General features: G+C 43.8%; 1 protein-coding gene across 2 annotated transcripts in view; it reads right to left on the bottom strand.

Moving 5' to 3' along the window:
• gcc2 (GRIP and coiled-coil domain containing 2) overlaps window positions 1-16,354 on the bottom strand; it is a 37,147-nt gene that overhangs the window by 20,475 nt on the left and 318 nt on the right. The window contains exons 2-12 of one of the 2 annotated variants that reach the window (XM_077238333.1): window positions 16,022-16,177; window positions 7,477-7,561; window positions 7,335-7,399; window positions 6,351-6,455; window positions 3,706-5,727; window positions 2,893-2,956; window positions 2,708-2,808; window positions 2,538-2,636; window positions 2,359-2,457; window positions 1,352-1,504; window positions 696-779 (exon numbers count right to left, since the gene is read on the bottom strand). In XM_077238333.1, the coding sequence (XP_077094448.1) occupies window positions 696-779; window positions 1,352-1,504; window positions 2,359-2,457; window positions 2,538-2,636; window positions 2,708-2,808; window positions 2,893-2,956; window positions 3,706-5,727; window positions 6,351-6,455; window positions 7,335-7,399; window positions 7,477-7,561; window positions 16,022-16,177 (3,033 nt within the window). The remainder of the gene's footprint in view (window positions 1-695; window positions 780-1,351; window positions 1,505-2,358; window positions 2,458-2,537; window positions 2,637-2,707; window positions 2,809-2,892; window positions 2,957-3,705; window positions 5,728-6,350; window positions 6,456-7,334; window positions 7,400-7,476; window positions 7,562-16,021; window positions 16,178-16,354) is intronic. The other variant, XM_077238342.1, reaches the window with a different exon arrangement.

Below are 16,354 nucleotides of genomic sequence, written 5' to 3'. Positions count from 1 at the left end.
CACACACACTGATGGATCTCACACACATTGATGGATCTTTCACACACACTGATGGATCTCACACACACACTGATGGATCTCACACACACACTGATGGATCTCACACACACTGATGGATCTCACACACACACTGATGGATCTCACACACACACTGATGGATTCTTTCACACACACTGATGGATCTCACACACACTAATGGATCTCACACACACTGATGGATCTCACACACACTGATGGATCTTTCACACACACTGATGGATCTTTCACACACACTGATGGATCTCACACACACACTGATGGATTTCACACACACTGATGGATCTCACACACACTGACGGATCTCACACACACTGATGGATTTCACACACACTGATGGATCTCACACACACTGATGGATCTCACACACACACTGATGGATTTCACACACACTGATGGATCTCACACACACTGATGGATCTCACACACACTGATGGATTTCACACACACTGATGGATCTCACACACACTGATGGATTTCACACACACTGATGGATCTTTCACACACGTAGCCTGCAGTAACCGGGTACTGCTGTTCAGATAAGTGTCAAAAACCTTCCTAAAATAATATTAATAGTGTACTCTCATGATATCCTCTACCTGTCTCTCAGTCTGGGCAGGACAGCCACACTATGATAGAGTTGTGTTGTGTGAACTTGCCTTCCTCAGCTGCTCGAGCTCCTGGGCCGTTTGCTGGAGCTGATGCTTGTGTTTGCTGAGCTGAGCTTGAAGCTCCTCCACCTCCTGCAGACACACACACATCTGTGAAACTTCCATGGAGAAGAACAGAACACACTCCTGTTACTGTACCAGTGCATGTGTATAAAGAGATACTGTGAAACGAGATTCCAGGACTTTAAGCACTTCGGTTTTTGGTTTTCAAGAAATACAATTAAAGATCTTATCAAAAAATATCTTTATTATCTTTCAAATTCTAAAAAAGGTTTTCCAGAAATGCAATTTTAATAGGATTTCAATATCCTATTCAAACTGATTTTTTCCCAGCATTAATATGTGATAGACCTGAAGAATGAAATTTGCATCATACACTTATAGATATTGAGCCATTTCACATGGATATTAGCGTGATATTGCTCATATATTTCCATCAATATCTATATTCATTTTTGCGCGAAAAGATTGTATTTGTGTTTTTCCGATAAAATTAAACACTTATTTCATGTTTATGTATACATGTATATATTGTCTTTCAATAATCTAAGCACTGATACGTAAATATGTCTGTGTTGAAGGGTTTTCCAGGACTTCAAGCCTGAGGGCTACATCAGTAAGTCAGCGTTTGCTGTGAACTGTACCCGAGTCTTCTGCTCTGTGACCAGCCTCTCCGCCTCCAGCTCTCGCTCCAGCTTCTGCACGTCCAGCGCCTGCGCCTCCAGCTGTGTGACGCGAGCCTGCAGCGCCTCCACACGGGCCAACAGATCCGCTCGCTCGGACGACAGCAGCTCATGCTGAGAGAACAGCACACAGCCTTACTGATGAGGCCAGACACACCCGCTCCTGCTCAGCCCACCTCTTATTATACACCCCAACAAGTCCAGGAGCCTTCATTTATATAGCGCTTTACCAATATCACAAAACCAGTCACGAGTCGCACGGTATATTTGTGGCAAACGCCAACAATACATTGTATGAGTCAAAAGTATCGATTTTTCTTTTATGCCAAAAATCATTAGGATTTTAAGTAAAGATCATGTTCCATGAAGATATTTTGTAAATTTCCTACCATAAATACATACAATTTTATTTTCGTGAGTGAATGCAGGACAATCATGAACATAAATGCACAACTTTAAAGGGGATTTTCTCAATGTTTACATTTTTTTGCACCCTCAGATTCCAGATTATCAAATAGTAGTATCTGCCAAATATTGCCCTATCCTAACAAACCATACATCATCTAAAAGCTGAATCAATAAGCGTTCCATTGATGTATAAATCTCAATTTCAAGAGATCCACCCATGTGACTGGTTTTGTGGTCCAGGGTCACATATAGACTGTTTCAAAGCAGCTTTACAGTGATACTAGGAAATTAAAGTTTTTGTTTGATTCACTTCCATTGCAAAGATCATTAGTTATTAACTTATGGGCCGCTAACACACCGTTCTAACAGAAACATGTCACTGTGTTAGCTACAAATCACTTATCGTGGATGTATGAAGAAGCGGAACCACAGGTGTGGAGTATCACATTAACTTCGGACATCTCACAAACCCTCTGTCTTTACTTGTACCAGTAAATCTCCTCCAGTCTCTAAAACACAGATGCTTCCACATGACGGATGGATGGGTGTTGTTGGAGTACCTGCTGAACTGCATTCTGGAGACGTCTGGTTACATCTTCATTGTGTTTATTGGCCTGTTCCAGCAGCTCCGTCTGCTTGTCGTAATCCACCAGCAAATTCTACAAATACATGATTTAGAAGTGCTGTTCATTTTCACACTAGTCGATCTCATCTGCCACTGTAACTGGAGAACTGAAACCTTGTAGTGCTCTGCTCCGTGGATGATGTCCTTCACAGATCTGGACAGCCGGTCTCGCTCCGCCTTCAGCTGCTCCACTTCCTCTCTCAGAGCGCCAGCCTGCCGTCACAAACACAGCCTGAGTAACAGCGACTCACACTGACCGCACACCACACTGACACCACACACACCTCTCTCCTGCTGTGGTCCAGCTCCTTCTTAGCCTTCACAGCGACTGCCTTGATTTTGTTCATGCGTTCATCCTTCTCTTTGCTTGCTTTCTTCAGCATGTCTACACAACAGAAGGATAATCGAGAATGAAACGGTTTGGGCACGAAGGCTCATGGAATTAAGAGCGTAACATGAACGAACATACCTATTTCATGAGACAACTCTTTCATTTTTTCATCTTCCTCAGACACCGATGGCTCTTTGCATGTCTGAAAAGTGACAATCGAAGGAAAGAAATGTAAGATGTCACTGTTACAAATTCTAGAGTAATTAAAAAAACTTAGTTATGTATTTTTTATGGAACCTTGTTTACGCCAGCGGGGAAAAAATGAAGATAATTGTGACTTTTTATCTCGTAATTCTGACAATTTTCTCAGAATTGCCAGTCTTTATTTCTCGCAAATAACGTCTTTCCCAACTGTAGAACTTGCAATTCCAACTTTATTTTACACAATTTAGTATAGAATTTGCAATTCTGATTTTATTTCACAAAATTACATTCATAATTTGCAATTCCAACTTTATTTCTCGCAATTCCAACTTTATTTCACACAAACCTTGACTTTATTTCTCGCAACTCCGACTTTATTTCTTGCAATTGCGAATTTATTTCACACAATCCTGACTTTATTTCTTGCAATCAGACTTTATTTCACGCAATTCCGACTTTATTTCATGCAATTCCGACTTTATTTCACAAAATTCTGACTTTATTTCACACAATTCCGACTTTATTTCACACAATTCCGACTTTATTTTCACGCAATTCCGACTTTATTTCACAAAATTCCGACTTTATTTCTCGCAATTCCGACTTTTCCGATTTTCCGTCTGGTCTCTCTTTTAATTCTACTCTGCTATTCTTTAGGTATGTTGGTAGGTTGCATGATCTGCTTATAGATAAGGTCTTGTTCGGAAATAAGAACACATTTTAGCCAGCATTACAAACACACAATACCTGTAGGAGACCAACTTCTTCTTTGAGCTGAGATATTAGAGTGTCTTTGTCAGCAAGAACCTGTTGGAGCTCGTTGGCCTCGTGAACTTGTGCGTCCGTTTCATCCGCCGGCTCTTTTTCCTCTGAACTCTGTCTCAAGTCAGCAACTTGAGTAAGCAGGCTGAGGTTTTCTGCCCTCAGCTTTTCATTCATGGCTTGTATTTCACTCAGGTCCTTCTGCAATCCCTCAGTATCCAACAGCACATCCTCCAGACTGGCCTTCAGCAGGTGCTTCTCGCGGAGGAGCTCGTCGACGCGCTCCTGACGCTCCTCCGCCGACTGCCTCGCGCTCTCCAGCTCCGCCGTCAGCCGCTCCACGCTTTCCTCACTCTGCTGGCTCAGGAATGCTTTCTCCTCCTGAGATTTACTCAAGAGATGGTTTATAAGAGTAGAGACATCCGACGTGCCATCCAGCTCTGTCTCAGAGAAACTATGCTTGAGGATTTCAGCGATGTGGCTCCGAACATCAGAAAGATGCTCCTGACTAGCGTCCAGGTCTCGCCGAAGGGTGTTTCCCTCTTCCGACAGGCACACGATCTGAGCCTGGAGAAGTTTGATGGTGTCTTGATGCTCCTCCTGTGCGGCTTGAAGAGCAGAGAGCTCCTCCTCGAAGAGGTTTATACGCTCGTCCTTTTCCACGCTCACCGACAGCAGCCGATTCTCCAGCTCACTGACCTGCGCGAGCTGAGCCTTGTGTTCACGTTGTGATTCGGATGCCATGGACTTCAGTTTCTCCTCGAACTCTAGCACAAGAGTCTCTTTGTGTTCACGTTCTGATTCGGATGCCATGAACTCTGACACAAGAATCTCCTTGTGTTCACGTTCTGATTCGGATGCCATGAACTCTAGCACAAGAGTCTCCTTGTGTTGTAGATTCCCCAGGATTTCTTCCGTTTTGTTCCTCAGGTCCTCAAAAGACATCTTGCCTGTGTGGTCCGGCATGACCTCTGCATTAATGCGCTCTAACAAACTGTCCCTCTCTTGGAAGAAGATCTCAAGTTCCTCCTGCAGACCCTGAACCGAGGACACGGTTTGCTCCTTCATGGCTCTGTATTGCTTTATAAAGTGCTCAGTTCTGTCTCTGAGATTATCATGTGCGATCATGCTCTCATCTTCAGGAGGAGGCGAGCGTGTGTCTTGCGGAGTGTCTGGCTGATCTCTTTCAGCACTGGAGCTAAAGCAAGTTTCCAGTTCCCTTGAGTCTTTGTTGAGGGACTCTTCTAAGGCTCGGACATCTTCATTCGAGTTGCTGCGTGCCTTTCCCCTTTTGCCCACAGATGCTTCACCACTGTCTCTATTCATTTGAAGCTCATTGATTGTGAACTCCAGCTCTTCCTTCTCCACAGTGAACTCCTCTCTGAGCTGCTTCAGCTCTGACTCCAGCTCCACCTTCACATTTCTAAGAAACACAAGCTCTTCTTGAAACATCATGTTTTGAGCCTGCAGATCCTCCAGGGCTAGCTTCAGCCCGCCGCCCTCGTCGCTGGAGTCGTCCGAGGCCGAGTAGTCCGCCGGCGGCTCCGGAGGCGCTGCTCGATGGCCGTCCTCCTCTTCCTCCTGAACGTCCTGCAGGAATCCCTCCTTCAGCGCCAGCTGCTCCGAGAGCTCGTCCTGCAGCAGAAGCAGGCGCTCCCGCTCCCTCTCGAAGTCCGCGGCGTTCAGCTCCATCTGCTCCTCCAGGTATCGCAGCTCGTCGTCGTACCTCTTGCTCAGCCTCTCCATCTCCCTCTGCAGGTTCTCCACCTCCTGCTGGGACTCGGTGAGGCTCATCTGGTGGGATTCTCCGAGCGCTTCGGTCGTGGCCGTCCACTGCTGCTTGGCTTCCTGCAGCTCTTCTTGAGTTTGAGATATCTTGGACTCGTATTCGGCACAGGCTTCCTTAAAGCCAGCAGTGAGCTCGGCTGTGTTTCTCTGCATTTCTGTATACTCTCTATTCTTTAAGTCTAGTTCCTCCTGAAGAGCTGCTAATCTTCCCTCAGTTTCCTGTAAATACATTTCAAATAAAGTCATTGCTTCTTTACAGTGGGATTTCATGCTATATTAAAGGTGCATTGTGTAATATTTAGGAGGATCTCTTGACAGAAATGCAATATCATATACACAACTATGTTTTCAGTGGTGTATAAAGACCTTACATAATGAAGCGTTATGCGTTTATTATCTTAGAATGAGCCGTTTCTATCCACACACACCATGGGTCTCCTTACATCCACATGTTTCTACGGTGGCCCTGAGCGGACAAATGCGTTTCGTCACTATGTTGTTTTCTTCGTGTAAAGAAGCTGCTAAAGTCAACGAATAAAACCCTGACACAATGATGAACAAGTAACAATAATAATTCCAGTAATATATCTTTTTACTGAATAATTAAATAAAACTAATTTCTTAATTTATCTTTATAAAGAAACTTCTTTGCTGAACTGGCTACTCTCTGCTGTCTCAGACGACGACATCACTTCCTGTCGGCCACCGTAACTTCTGTTAGGTGCAATTCGCAATCTCACCACTAGATGCCACTAAAAATCATACACTGCACCTTTAAATGTACTGTTTCCAAAGGAACACATGAAACTCACAGACTGAGTTTCAAAAAAGGTTAAAGTTACCTGTGCTTGTTTCTTGAACTCCTCATGTTGTTTGCGCAGTAACGCGAGGCTCTGCTGACTCTCGGCCTTCTCCTGCAGCACAGCGTTCATGCGCTCGCTCAGCTCCTGTGGGAGTCACGAAACACTGAAACACATCCTTGCTACGGATCAATTTGATGTGCAAACATATCAATACTTTGCAGGGTCTCCTAATCTCCTAGCCCCCAAAATCTATTTTTTTGGCCCAGTTGCTTTTCCACCGTCAGGCCGAATGGTTCTCCGCACATTAAGCAAGATTTGGCCTGTATTTCTCGGCTCAAATGTGCTGGTGGAACACTGTACTGCCGTGAGGATGGGGTTTAAGTCTAGTATAGTCTTAATAGGGGCTTTCGCTTAGTTACAGGAGCTAGCCACCAGGGAGGTTCCCAGAGAACTACTGGTTGTGTTCGCAGCGCCAGTAGGAACTCTGAAGTGACGTAAGACACGCTTGTTGTGACTTTTATTGTGGTGGCGCTGATAACTACCGAGCTCACAGCGCTCGTATAGACCCGTTATGCGGTTTTATTTTAAACTAAACTTAAAACAAAACAATTTCCTTAGAGGAGTCAAAACTTTACAATCCAATAATATGTTAGTCAGACATTGAGCTCTGCCATGATATATTACTCAATATGTCAATAAATGTTCTTTAGAGAACTTCAACTGTTCTGCGCGATCCGATCGTGGTCCGGTGTTCATAAACTTACGAATCTTATGGACTCTTATACCATGTGGTTATTTGGGGTCCTTTTTTTAAGAAACCTAAAGTTACCTTGAAAACATCTTGCAGAAAAAACAGTTTTGTAAGAATCACCCTTCAATCTGATGGTTTACTTTGCTGGATATAGCAAATGGTGACAAAATAAATGTGTTGAACAACAAATAAATCTTCATTAATAGCGGAAAAAGGTGTGAATTATAATCTAGTGAATATCCAGAAGTGTTAGGTTCCGGAGGATTGCTGACCTGGATCACTGAGGAGTCTGTGCCGGACACGGGCCGCTTCAACACCGCCACCTCCTTCTCCAAATCTGATTTAAAAATGAACAATATTCAGATTTTACAAATATATACATTTTTACAATTAAGAAGAAACTATTAAACTTACCGGCACATTTTGACTTCATCCTCTGCATTGCCACCATCTGTTTCTTTGCAAACTTGATCAGATCTTCTTTCGACAGCGTGTCCAGCTGTCCAGACAGAACACAGCATGAACATCATTTAACACTCTCTCGAGCTGGGTTAGCTGGGTTATTCAGACGAACACAGCATGAGCATCATTTAACACTCTCTCGAGCTGGGTTATTCAGACAGAACACAGCATGAACATCATTTAACACTCTCTCGAGCTGGGTTAGCTGGGTTATTCAGACGAACACAGCATGAACATCATTTAACACTCTCTCGAGCTGGGTTAGCTGGGTTATCCAGACAGAACACAGCATGAACATCGTTTAACACTCTCTCGAGCTGGGTTATTCAGACAGAACACAGCATGAACATCATTTAACACTCTCTCGAGCTGGGTTAGCTGGGTTATTCAGACAGAACACAGCATGAACATCATTTAACACTCTCTCGAGCTGGGTTATCCAGACAGAACACAGCATGAACATCATTTAACACTCTCTCGAGCTGGGTTAGCTGGGTTATCCAGACAGAACACAGCATGAACATCGTTTAACACTCTCTCGAGCTGGGTTATTCAGACAGAACACAGCATGAACATCATTTAACACTCTCTCGAGCTGGGTTAGCTGGGTTATCCAGACAGAACACAGCATGAACATCGTTTAACACTCTCTCGAGCTGGGTTATTCAGACAGAACACAGCATGAACATCATTTAACACTCTCTCGAGCTGGGTAAGCTGGGTTATTCAGACAGAACACAGCATGAACATCATTTAACACTCTCTCGAGCTGGGTTAGCTGGGTTATTCAGACAAACACAGCATGAACATCATTTAACACTCTCTCGAGCTGGGTTAGCTGGGTTATCCAGACAGAACACAGCATGAACATCATTTAACACTCTCTCGAGCTGGGTAAGCTGGGTTATTCAGACAGAACACAGCATGAACATCATTTAACACTCTCTCGAGCTGGGTTATTCAGACAGAACACAGCATGAACATCATTTAACACTCTCTCGAGCTGGGTTAGCTGGGTTATCCAGACAGAACACAGCATGAACATCATTTAACACTCTCTCGAGCTGGGTTATTCAGACAGAACACAGCATGAACATCATTTAACACTCTCTCGAGCTGGGTTAGCTGGGTTATCCAGACAGAACACAGCATGAACATCATTTAACACTCTCTCGAGCTGGGTAAGCTGGGTTATTCAGACAGAACACAGCATGAGCATCATTTAACACTCTCTCGAGCTGGGTTATTCAGACAGAACACAGCATGAACATCATTTAACACTCTCTCGAGCTGGGTTAGCTGGGTTATCCAGACAGAACACAGCATGAGCATCATTTAACACTCTCTCGAGCTGGGTTATCCAGACAGAACACAGCATGAACATCATTTAACACTCTCTCGAGCTGGGTTAGCTGGGTTATCCAGACAGAACACAGCATGAACATCGTTTAACACTCTCTCGAGCTGGGTTATTCAGACAGAACACAGCATGAACATCATTTAACACTCTCTCGAGCTGGGTTAGCTGGGTTATCCAGACAGAACACAGCATGAACATCGTTTAACACTCTCTCGAGCTGGGTTATTCAGACAGAACACAGCATGAACATCATTTAACACTCTCTCGAGCTGGGTTAGCTGGGTTATTCAGACAGAACACAGCATGAACATCATTTAACACTCTCTCGAGCTGGGTTATCGAGACAGAACACAGCATGAACATCATTTAACACTCTCTCGAGCTGGGTTAGCTGGGTTATCCAGACAGAACACAGCATGAACATCGTTTAACACTCTCTCGAGCTGGGTTATTCAGACAGAACACAGCATGAACATCATTTAACACTCTCTCGAGCTGGGTTAGCTGGGTTATCCAGACAGAACACAGCATGAACATCGTTTAACACTCTCTCGAGCTGGGTTATTCAGACAGAACACAGCATGAACATCATTTAACACTCTCTCAAGCTGGGTAAGCTGGGTTATTCAGACAGAACACAGCATGAACATCATTTAACACTCTCTCGAGCTGGGTTAGCTGGGTTATTCAGACAAACACAGCATGAACATCATTTAACACTCTCTCGAGCTGGGTTAGCTGGGTTATCCAGACAGAACACAGCATGAACATCATTTAACACTCTCTCGAGCTGGGTAAGCTGGGTTATTCAGACAGAACACAGCATGAACATCATTTAACACTCTCTCGAGCTGGGTTATTCAGACAGAACACAGCATGAACATCATTTAACACTCTCTCGAGCTGGGTTAGCTGGGTTATCCAGACAGAACACAGCATGAACATCATTTAACACTCTCTCGAGCTGGGTTATTCAGACAGAACACAGCATGAACATCATTTAACACTCTCTCGAGCTGGGTTATTCAGACAGAACACAGCATGAACATCATTTAACACTCTCTCGAGCTGGGTTAGCTGGGTTATCCAGACAGAACACAGCATGAACATCATTTAACACTCTCTCGAGCTGGGTAAGCTGGGTTATTCAGACAGAACACAGCATGAACATCATTTAACACTCTCTCGAGCTGGGTTATTCAGACAGAAAACAGCATGAACATCATTTAACACTCTCTCGAGCTGGGTTATTCAGACAGAACACAGCATGAACATCATTTAACACTCTCTCGAGCTGGGTTATTCAGACAGAACACAGCATGAACATCATTTAACACTCTCTCGAGCTGGGTTAGCTGGGTTATTCAGACAGAACACAGCATGAGCATCATTTAACACTCTCTCGAGCTGGGTTAGCTGGGTTATTCAGACGAACACAGCATGAACATCATTTAACACTCTCTTGAGCTGGGTTAGCTGGGTTATTCAGACAGAACACAGCATGAACATCATTTAACGCTCTCTCGAGCTGGGTTAGCTGGGTTATTCAGACAGAACACAGCATGAGCATCATTTAACACTCTCTCGAGCTGGTTTATTCAGACAGAACACAGCATGAACATCATTTAACACTCTCTCGAGCTGGGTAAGCTGGGTTATTCAGACGAACACAGCATGAGCATCACTTAACACTCTCTCGAGCTGGGTTAGCTGGGTTATTCAGACGAACACAGCATGAACATCATTTAACACTCTCTCGAGCTGGGTTAGCTGGGTTATTCAGACGAACACAGCATGAACATCATTTAACACTCTCTCGAGCTGGGTTATTCAGACAGAACACAGCATGAACATCATTTAACACTCTCTTGAGCTGGGTAAGCTGGGTTATTCAGACAGAACACAGCATGAACATCATTTAACACTCTCTCGAGCTGGGTTATTCAGACAGAACACAGCATGAACATCATTTAACACTCTCTCGAGCTGGGTTATTCAGACAGAACACAGCATGAACATCATTTAACACTCTCTCGAGCTGGGTTATTCAGACAGAACACAGCATGAACATCATTTAACACTCTCTCGAGCTGGGTTAGCTGGGTTATTCAGACAGAACACAGCATGAGCATCATTTAACACTCTCTCGAGCTGGGTTAGCTGGGTTATTCAGACGAACACAGCATGAACATCATTTAACACTCTCTTGAGCTGGGTTAGCTGGGTTATTCAGACAGAACACAGCATGAACATCATTTAACGCTCTCTCGAGCTGGGTTAGCTGGGTTATTCAGACAGAACACAGCATGAGCATCATTTAACACTCTCTCGAGCTGGTTTATTCAGACAGAACACAGCATGAACATCATTTAACACTCTCTTGAGCTGGGTAAGCTGGGTTATTCAGACAGAACACAGCATGAACATCATTTAACACTCTCTCGAGCTGGGTTATTCAGACAGAACACAGCATGAACATCATTTAACACTCTCTCGAGCTGGGTTATTCAGACAGAACACAGCATGAACATCATTTAACACTCTCTCGAGCTGGGTTATTCAGACAGAACACAGCATGAACATCATTTAACACTCTCTCGAGCTGGGTTAGCTGGGTTATTCAGACAGAACACAGCATGAGCATCATTTAACACTCTCTCGAGCTGGGTTAGCTGGGTTATTCAGACAGAACACAGCATGAACATCATTTAACGCTCTCTCGAGCTGGGTTAGCTGGGTTATTCAGACAGAACACAGCATGAGCATCATTTAACACTCTCTCGAGCTGGTTTATTCAGACAGAACACAGCATGAACATCATTTAACACTCTCTCGAGCTGGGTAAGCTGGGTTATTCAGACGAACACAGCATGAGCATCACTTAACACTCTCTCGAGCTGGGTTAGCTGGGTTATTCAGACGAACACAGCATGAACATCATTTAACACTCTCTCGAGCTGGGTTAGCTGGGTTATTCAGACAGAACACAGCATGAACATCATTTAACACTCTCTCGAGCTGGGTTATTCAGACGAACACAGCATGAACATCATTTAACACTCTCTCGAGCTGGGTTAGCTGGGTTATTCAGACAGAACACAGCATGAACATCATTTAACGCTCTCTCGAGCTGGGTTAGCTGGGTTATTCAGACGAACACAGCATGAGCATCATTTAACGCTCTCTCGAACTGGGTTAGCTGGGTTATTCAGACGAACACAGCATGAGCATCATTTAACACTCTCTCGAGCTGGGTTAGCTGGGTTATTCAGACGAACACAGCATGAACATCATTTAACACTCTCTCGAGCTGGGTAAGCTGGGTTATTCAGACAGAACACAGCATGAACATCATTTAACGCTCTCTCGAGCTGGGTTATTCAGACGAACACAGCATGAACATCATTTAACACTCTCTCGAGCTGGGTTAGCTGGGTTATTCAGACAGAACACAGCATGAACATCATTTAACACTCTCTCGAGCTGGGTTATTCAGACAGAACACAGCATGAACATCATTTAACACTCTCTCGGGCTGGGTTAGCTGGGTTATTCAGACAGAACACAGCATGAACATCATTTAACGCTCTCTCGAGCTGGGTTAGCTGGGTTATTCAGACGAACACAGCATGAGCATCATTTAACACTCTCTCGAGCTGGGTAAGCTGGGTTATTCAGACAGAACACAGCATGAACATCATTTAACGCTCTCTCGAGCTGGGTTAGCTGGGTTATTCAGACGAACACAGCATGAACATCATTTAACACTCTCTCGAGCTGGGTTAGCTGGGTTATTCAGACAGAACACAGCATGAACATCATTTAACACTCTCTCGAGCTGGGTTATTCAGACGAACACAGCATGAACATCATTTAACACTCTCTCGGGCTGGGTTAGCTGGGTTATTCAGACGAACAGAGCATGAGCATCATTTAACGCTCTCTCGAGCTGGGTTAGCTGGGTTATTCAGACGAACACAGCATGAGCATCATTTAACACTCTCTCGAGCTGGGTTAGCTAGGTTATTCAGACGAACACAGCATGAGCATCATTTAACACTCTCTCGAGCTGGGTTAGCTGGGTTATTCAGACAGAACACAGCATGAACATCATTTAACACTCTCTCGAGCTGGGTTATTCAGACAGAACACAGCATGAACATCATTTAACACTCTCTCGGGCTGGGTTATCTGGGTTATTGAGCCGAATACAGCATGAGCATCACTTAACACTCTCTCGAGCTGGGTTAGCTGGGTTATTCAGACAGAACACAGCATGAACATCATTTAACGCTCTCTCGAGCTGGGTTAGCTGGGTTATTCAGACAGAACACAGCATGAACATCATTTAACACTCTCTCGAGCTGGGTTAGCTGGGTTATTCAGACAAACACAGCATGAGCATCATTTAACGCTCTCTCGAGCTGGGTTAGCTGGGTTATTCAGACGAACACAGCATGAACATCATTTAACACTCTCTCGAGCTGGGTTAGCTGGGTTATTCAGACAGAACACAGCATGAACATCATTTAACACTCTCTCGAGCTGGGTTAGCTGGGTTATTCAGACAAACACAGCATGAGCATCATTTAACGCTCTCTCGAGCTGGGTTAGCTGGGTTATTCAGACAGAACACAGCATGAACATCATTTAACGCTCTCTCGAGCTGGGTTAGCTGGGTTATTCAGACAGAACACAGCATGAGCATCATTTAACGCTCTCTCGAGCTGGGTTAGCTGGGTTATTCAGACAGAACACAGCATGAACATCATTTAACACTCTCTCGAGCTGGGTTATTCAGACAGAACACAGCATGAACATCATTTAACGCTCTCTCGAGCTGGGTAAGCTGGGTTATTCAGACAGAACACAGCATGAGCATCATTTAACACTCTTTCGAGCTGGGTTAGCTGGGTTATTCAGACGAATACACCATGAGCATCATTTAACGCTCTCTCGAGCTGGGTTAGCTAGGTTATTCAGACGAACAGAGCATGAGCATCATTTAACACTCTCTCGAGCTGGGTTAGCTGGGTTATTCAGACAGAACACAGCATGAACATCATTTAACACTCTCTCGAGCTGGGTTATTCAGACAGAACACAGCATGAACATCATTTAACGCTCTCTCGAGCTGGGTAAGCTGGGTTATTCAGACGAACACAGCATGAACATCATTTAACGCTCTCTCGAGCTGGGTTAGCTGGGTTATTCAGACGAACAGAGCATGAGCATCATTTAACGCTCTCTCGAGCTGGGTTTAGGGCTGGGACGGTTACCACATTACCACAATACCGTGGTCACGTGACTCCAACCGCAGGTCTGAGCTCGTCACCGTCATCACCGCAAAAAAACACTGGCCTGCACATGTGTGCGCGTTGTGTCGATGACATGGATTCATTGATTCTAATGACATGGATTATGTCTAATGATATTGTGTCTTACGTGGATTCAAGGTTTTCTAAACAAAACTCATCATCAAAAGATGGAGCAAATCCGACCTTTCGCGAGTTGAGGAGCGCAATGTTCCACGACGCATAATAACATTACATTCGTATTAGAGATGCGCGGATGGGCTATTATTATTTCATCCGCAACCGCATCACAAACTCATCATCTGTCCGCCATCCGCCCGCACCAAAGATTTTTTATCACTTTTCGAAACCGCATCCGCGGCGCTGACTGTTTTAAGGTCTATTAGCAATGCGAGGCGCTGCGGTCGCGAGGCTAGAAAGCTCTCGGCTGTTCTAGAAAGATCCAATGCAGCAAAGATATTTAAAGGCTAAAGTCACTAGTGTATTGGCGATGTTGTGTCCCCAGAATATCAGCAGTGAACTCCGTCTCTGATCGGCGCACAGGATAAATATGAATAAGTAAATAGCCTATAACGCACATCGGCAAACCTGACCTTCCCTGACTAGGCTACTGTAGACTAAAATGTTATCATTTCGTTTTGAATTTTGTTTAAAAGTAGAGATTTAGGCCCAGTCTACGCCGAGTTTCGGTTCATTTATGAGACGAGCTCCAGTTCACCCGCAAGAGATCGCACCCGCGCTTCCACGTCCTCCTGATTATATGTCTGCTATTTGCTTCTTATTTATTAATTCCAGGCAAGTAGTTAATGAAACAGTGATTAAAATTAAGGTACAATTTATACAAAACGAAATTTAATTTAAAGAAAGGCTTTCTACAAAACAAAACTTAATAAAGTGGTCAAAATCGTGTCTGACCCATCTTATGATCCTATCTTACTCATGCTGTTCACTCTTCATATAACCGACATAGATTAAAAAAAATATAACACTATATTATGTACACATAAATATGGAGTATAATATGGAGTATATGTAAAGCGGTTTACCGCCATACTGCGGGAAAATCTTGCTTTTCAACCGCGGTTAGAAAAAATCCATACCGCCCCTGCCCTAGCTGGGTTAGCTGGGTTAGCTGGGTTACTCAGCCGAACACAAACACACGGACTGAATCATGTTTCAGCTGTAATTGGACATTCAGTGAAAGTCAATAAATGCACACGTTTCAAACTTTTGGACAACACTGACTTTCATTGAACAGAACAAACATTATTTTGTGTCCTACAGAAGAAAGACATCATGGACATTTGGAGTGAGACGAGTACATGATGACAGAATTAAGTGTTGAAATATAGGGGGATATATATATATATTTTTTTTACAAAATTCTCTTTAGATTATTTCTCTCCTTTATATTTATAATTAGCCTCCAATAAGAATAAAGGAAGACTCCTCTGGATTTTAATTTTGTTATTAGTATTATCATCATCAATGAAACGCATAACAAATATGTACATAAATATACAAAGCAATGATCTAAAATAGACATTTAACATTTCAACTTTAAACATGCAGTTTGTTTTCGAAAAGTGTTTCAAATATGCTTATTATTGCATTTTTTTTTTCACCAGTCAAGTCAATACAGTCAACAATTTAGGAATAATAGCTACTTAGCATAGCTGAGCTTTTACAAGTGAAAAAGGGGAACGGACTTCCTGAACCTCTAGAACTGTACAGGTGAATCACAGGTGATGATGAACCGTATTAAAGCTTCATTTACAATCAAACTCTATATGAATGGTGGAAATGTCACTCAGGATCTCACCTTGGATTTGCCTGAGTGTCCTGCAGGTGACGTCACGGACTCGGCGTTCGCGTCCTGCTGTGACGTCACGGTCTCGGCGGGCGCGTTATGCGGTGACGTCACGGTCTCGGTGGGCGCGTTATGCGGTGACGTCACGGTCTCGGCGTTCGCGTCCTGCTGCAGGTGTAAAGCGTTAATAAGACAATCCTACAATCCCTGTGTTAATTATGATTGTAGTTTTGTTCTATACAGGATCACAGTCCACGAGAAGCTGAAGAACCTTACACAGCAATGTCAACACTGCTCTATGAGATGTAAATTAGTCATTCTCATATCATATTGTGGCGGACCAGC

This window comes from Siphateles boraxobius, unplaced genomic scaffold (genome assembly GCF_051911475.1).
Source record: "Siphateles boraxobius isolate OS27281-9 unplaced genomic scaffold, OSU_SipBor_1 100, whole genome shotgun sequence".
In the NCBI taxonomy this organism is placed as follows: Eukaryota; Metazoa; Chordata; class Actinopteri; order Cypriniformes; family Leuciscidae; genus Siphateles; species Siphateles boraxobius.
Note: the sequence above shows the minus strand (reverse complement) of the source record. Positions and strands in the feature narration are given on the sequence as shown.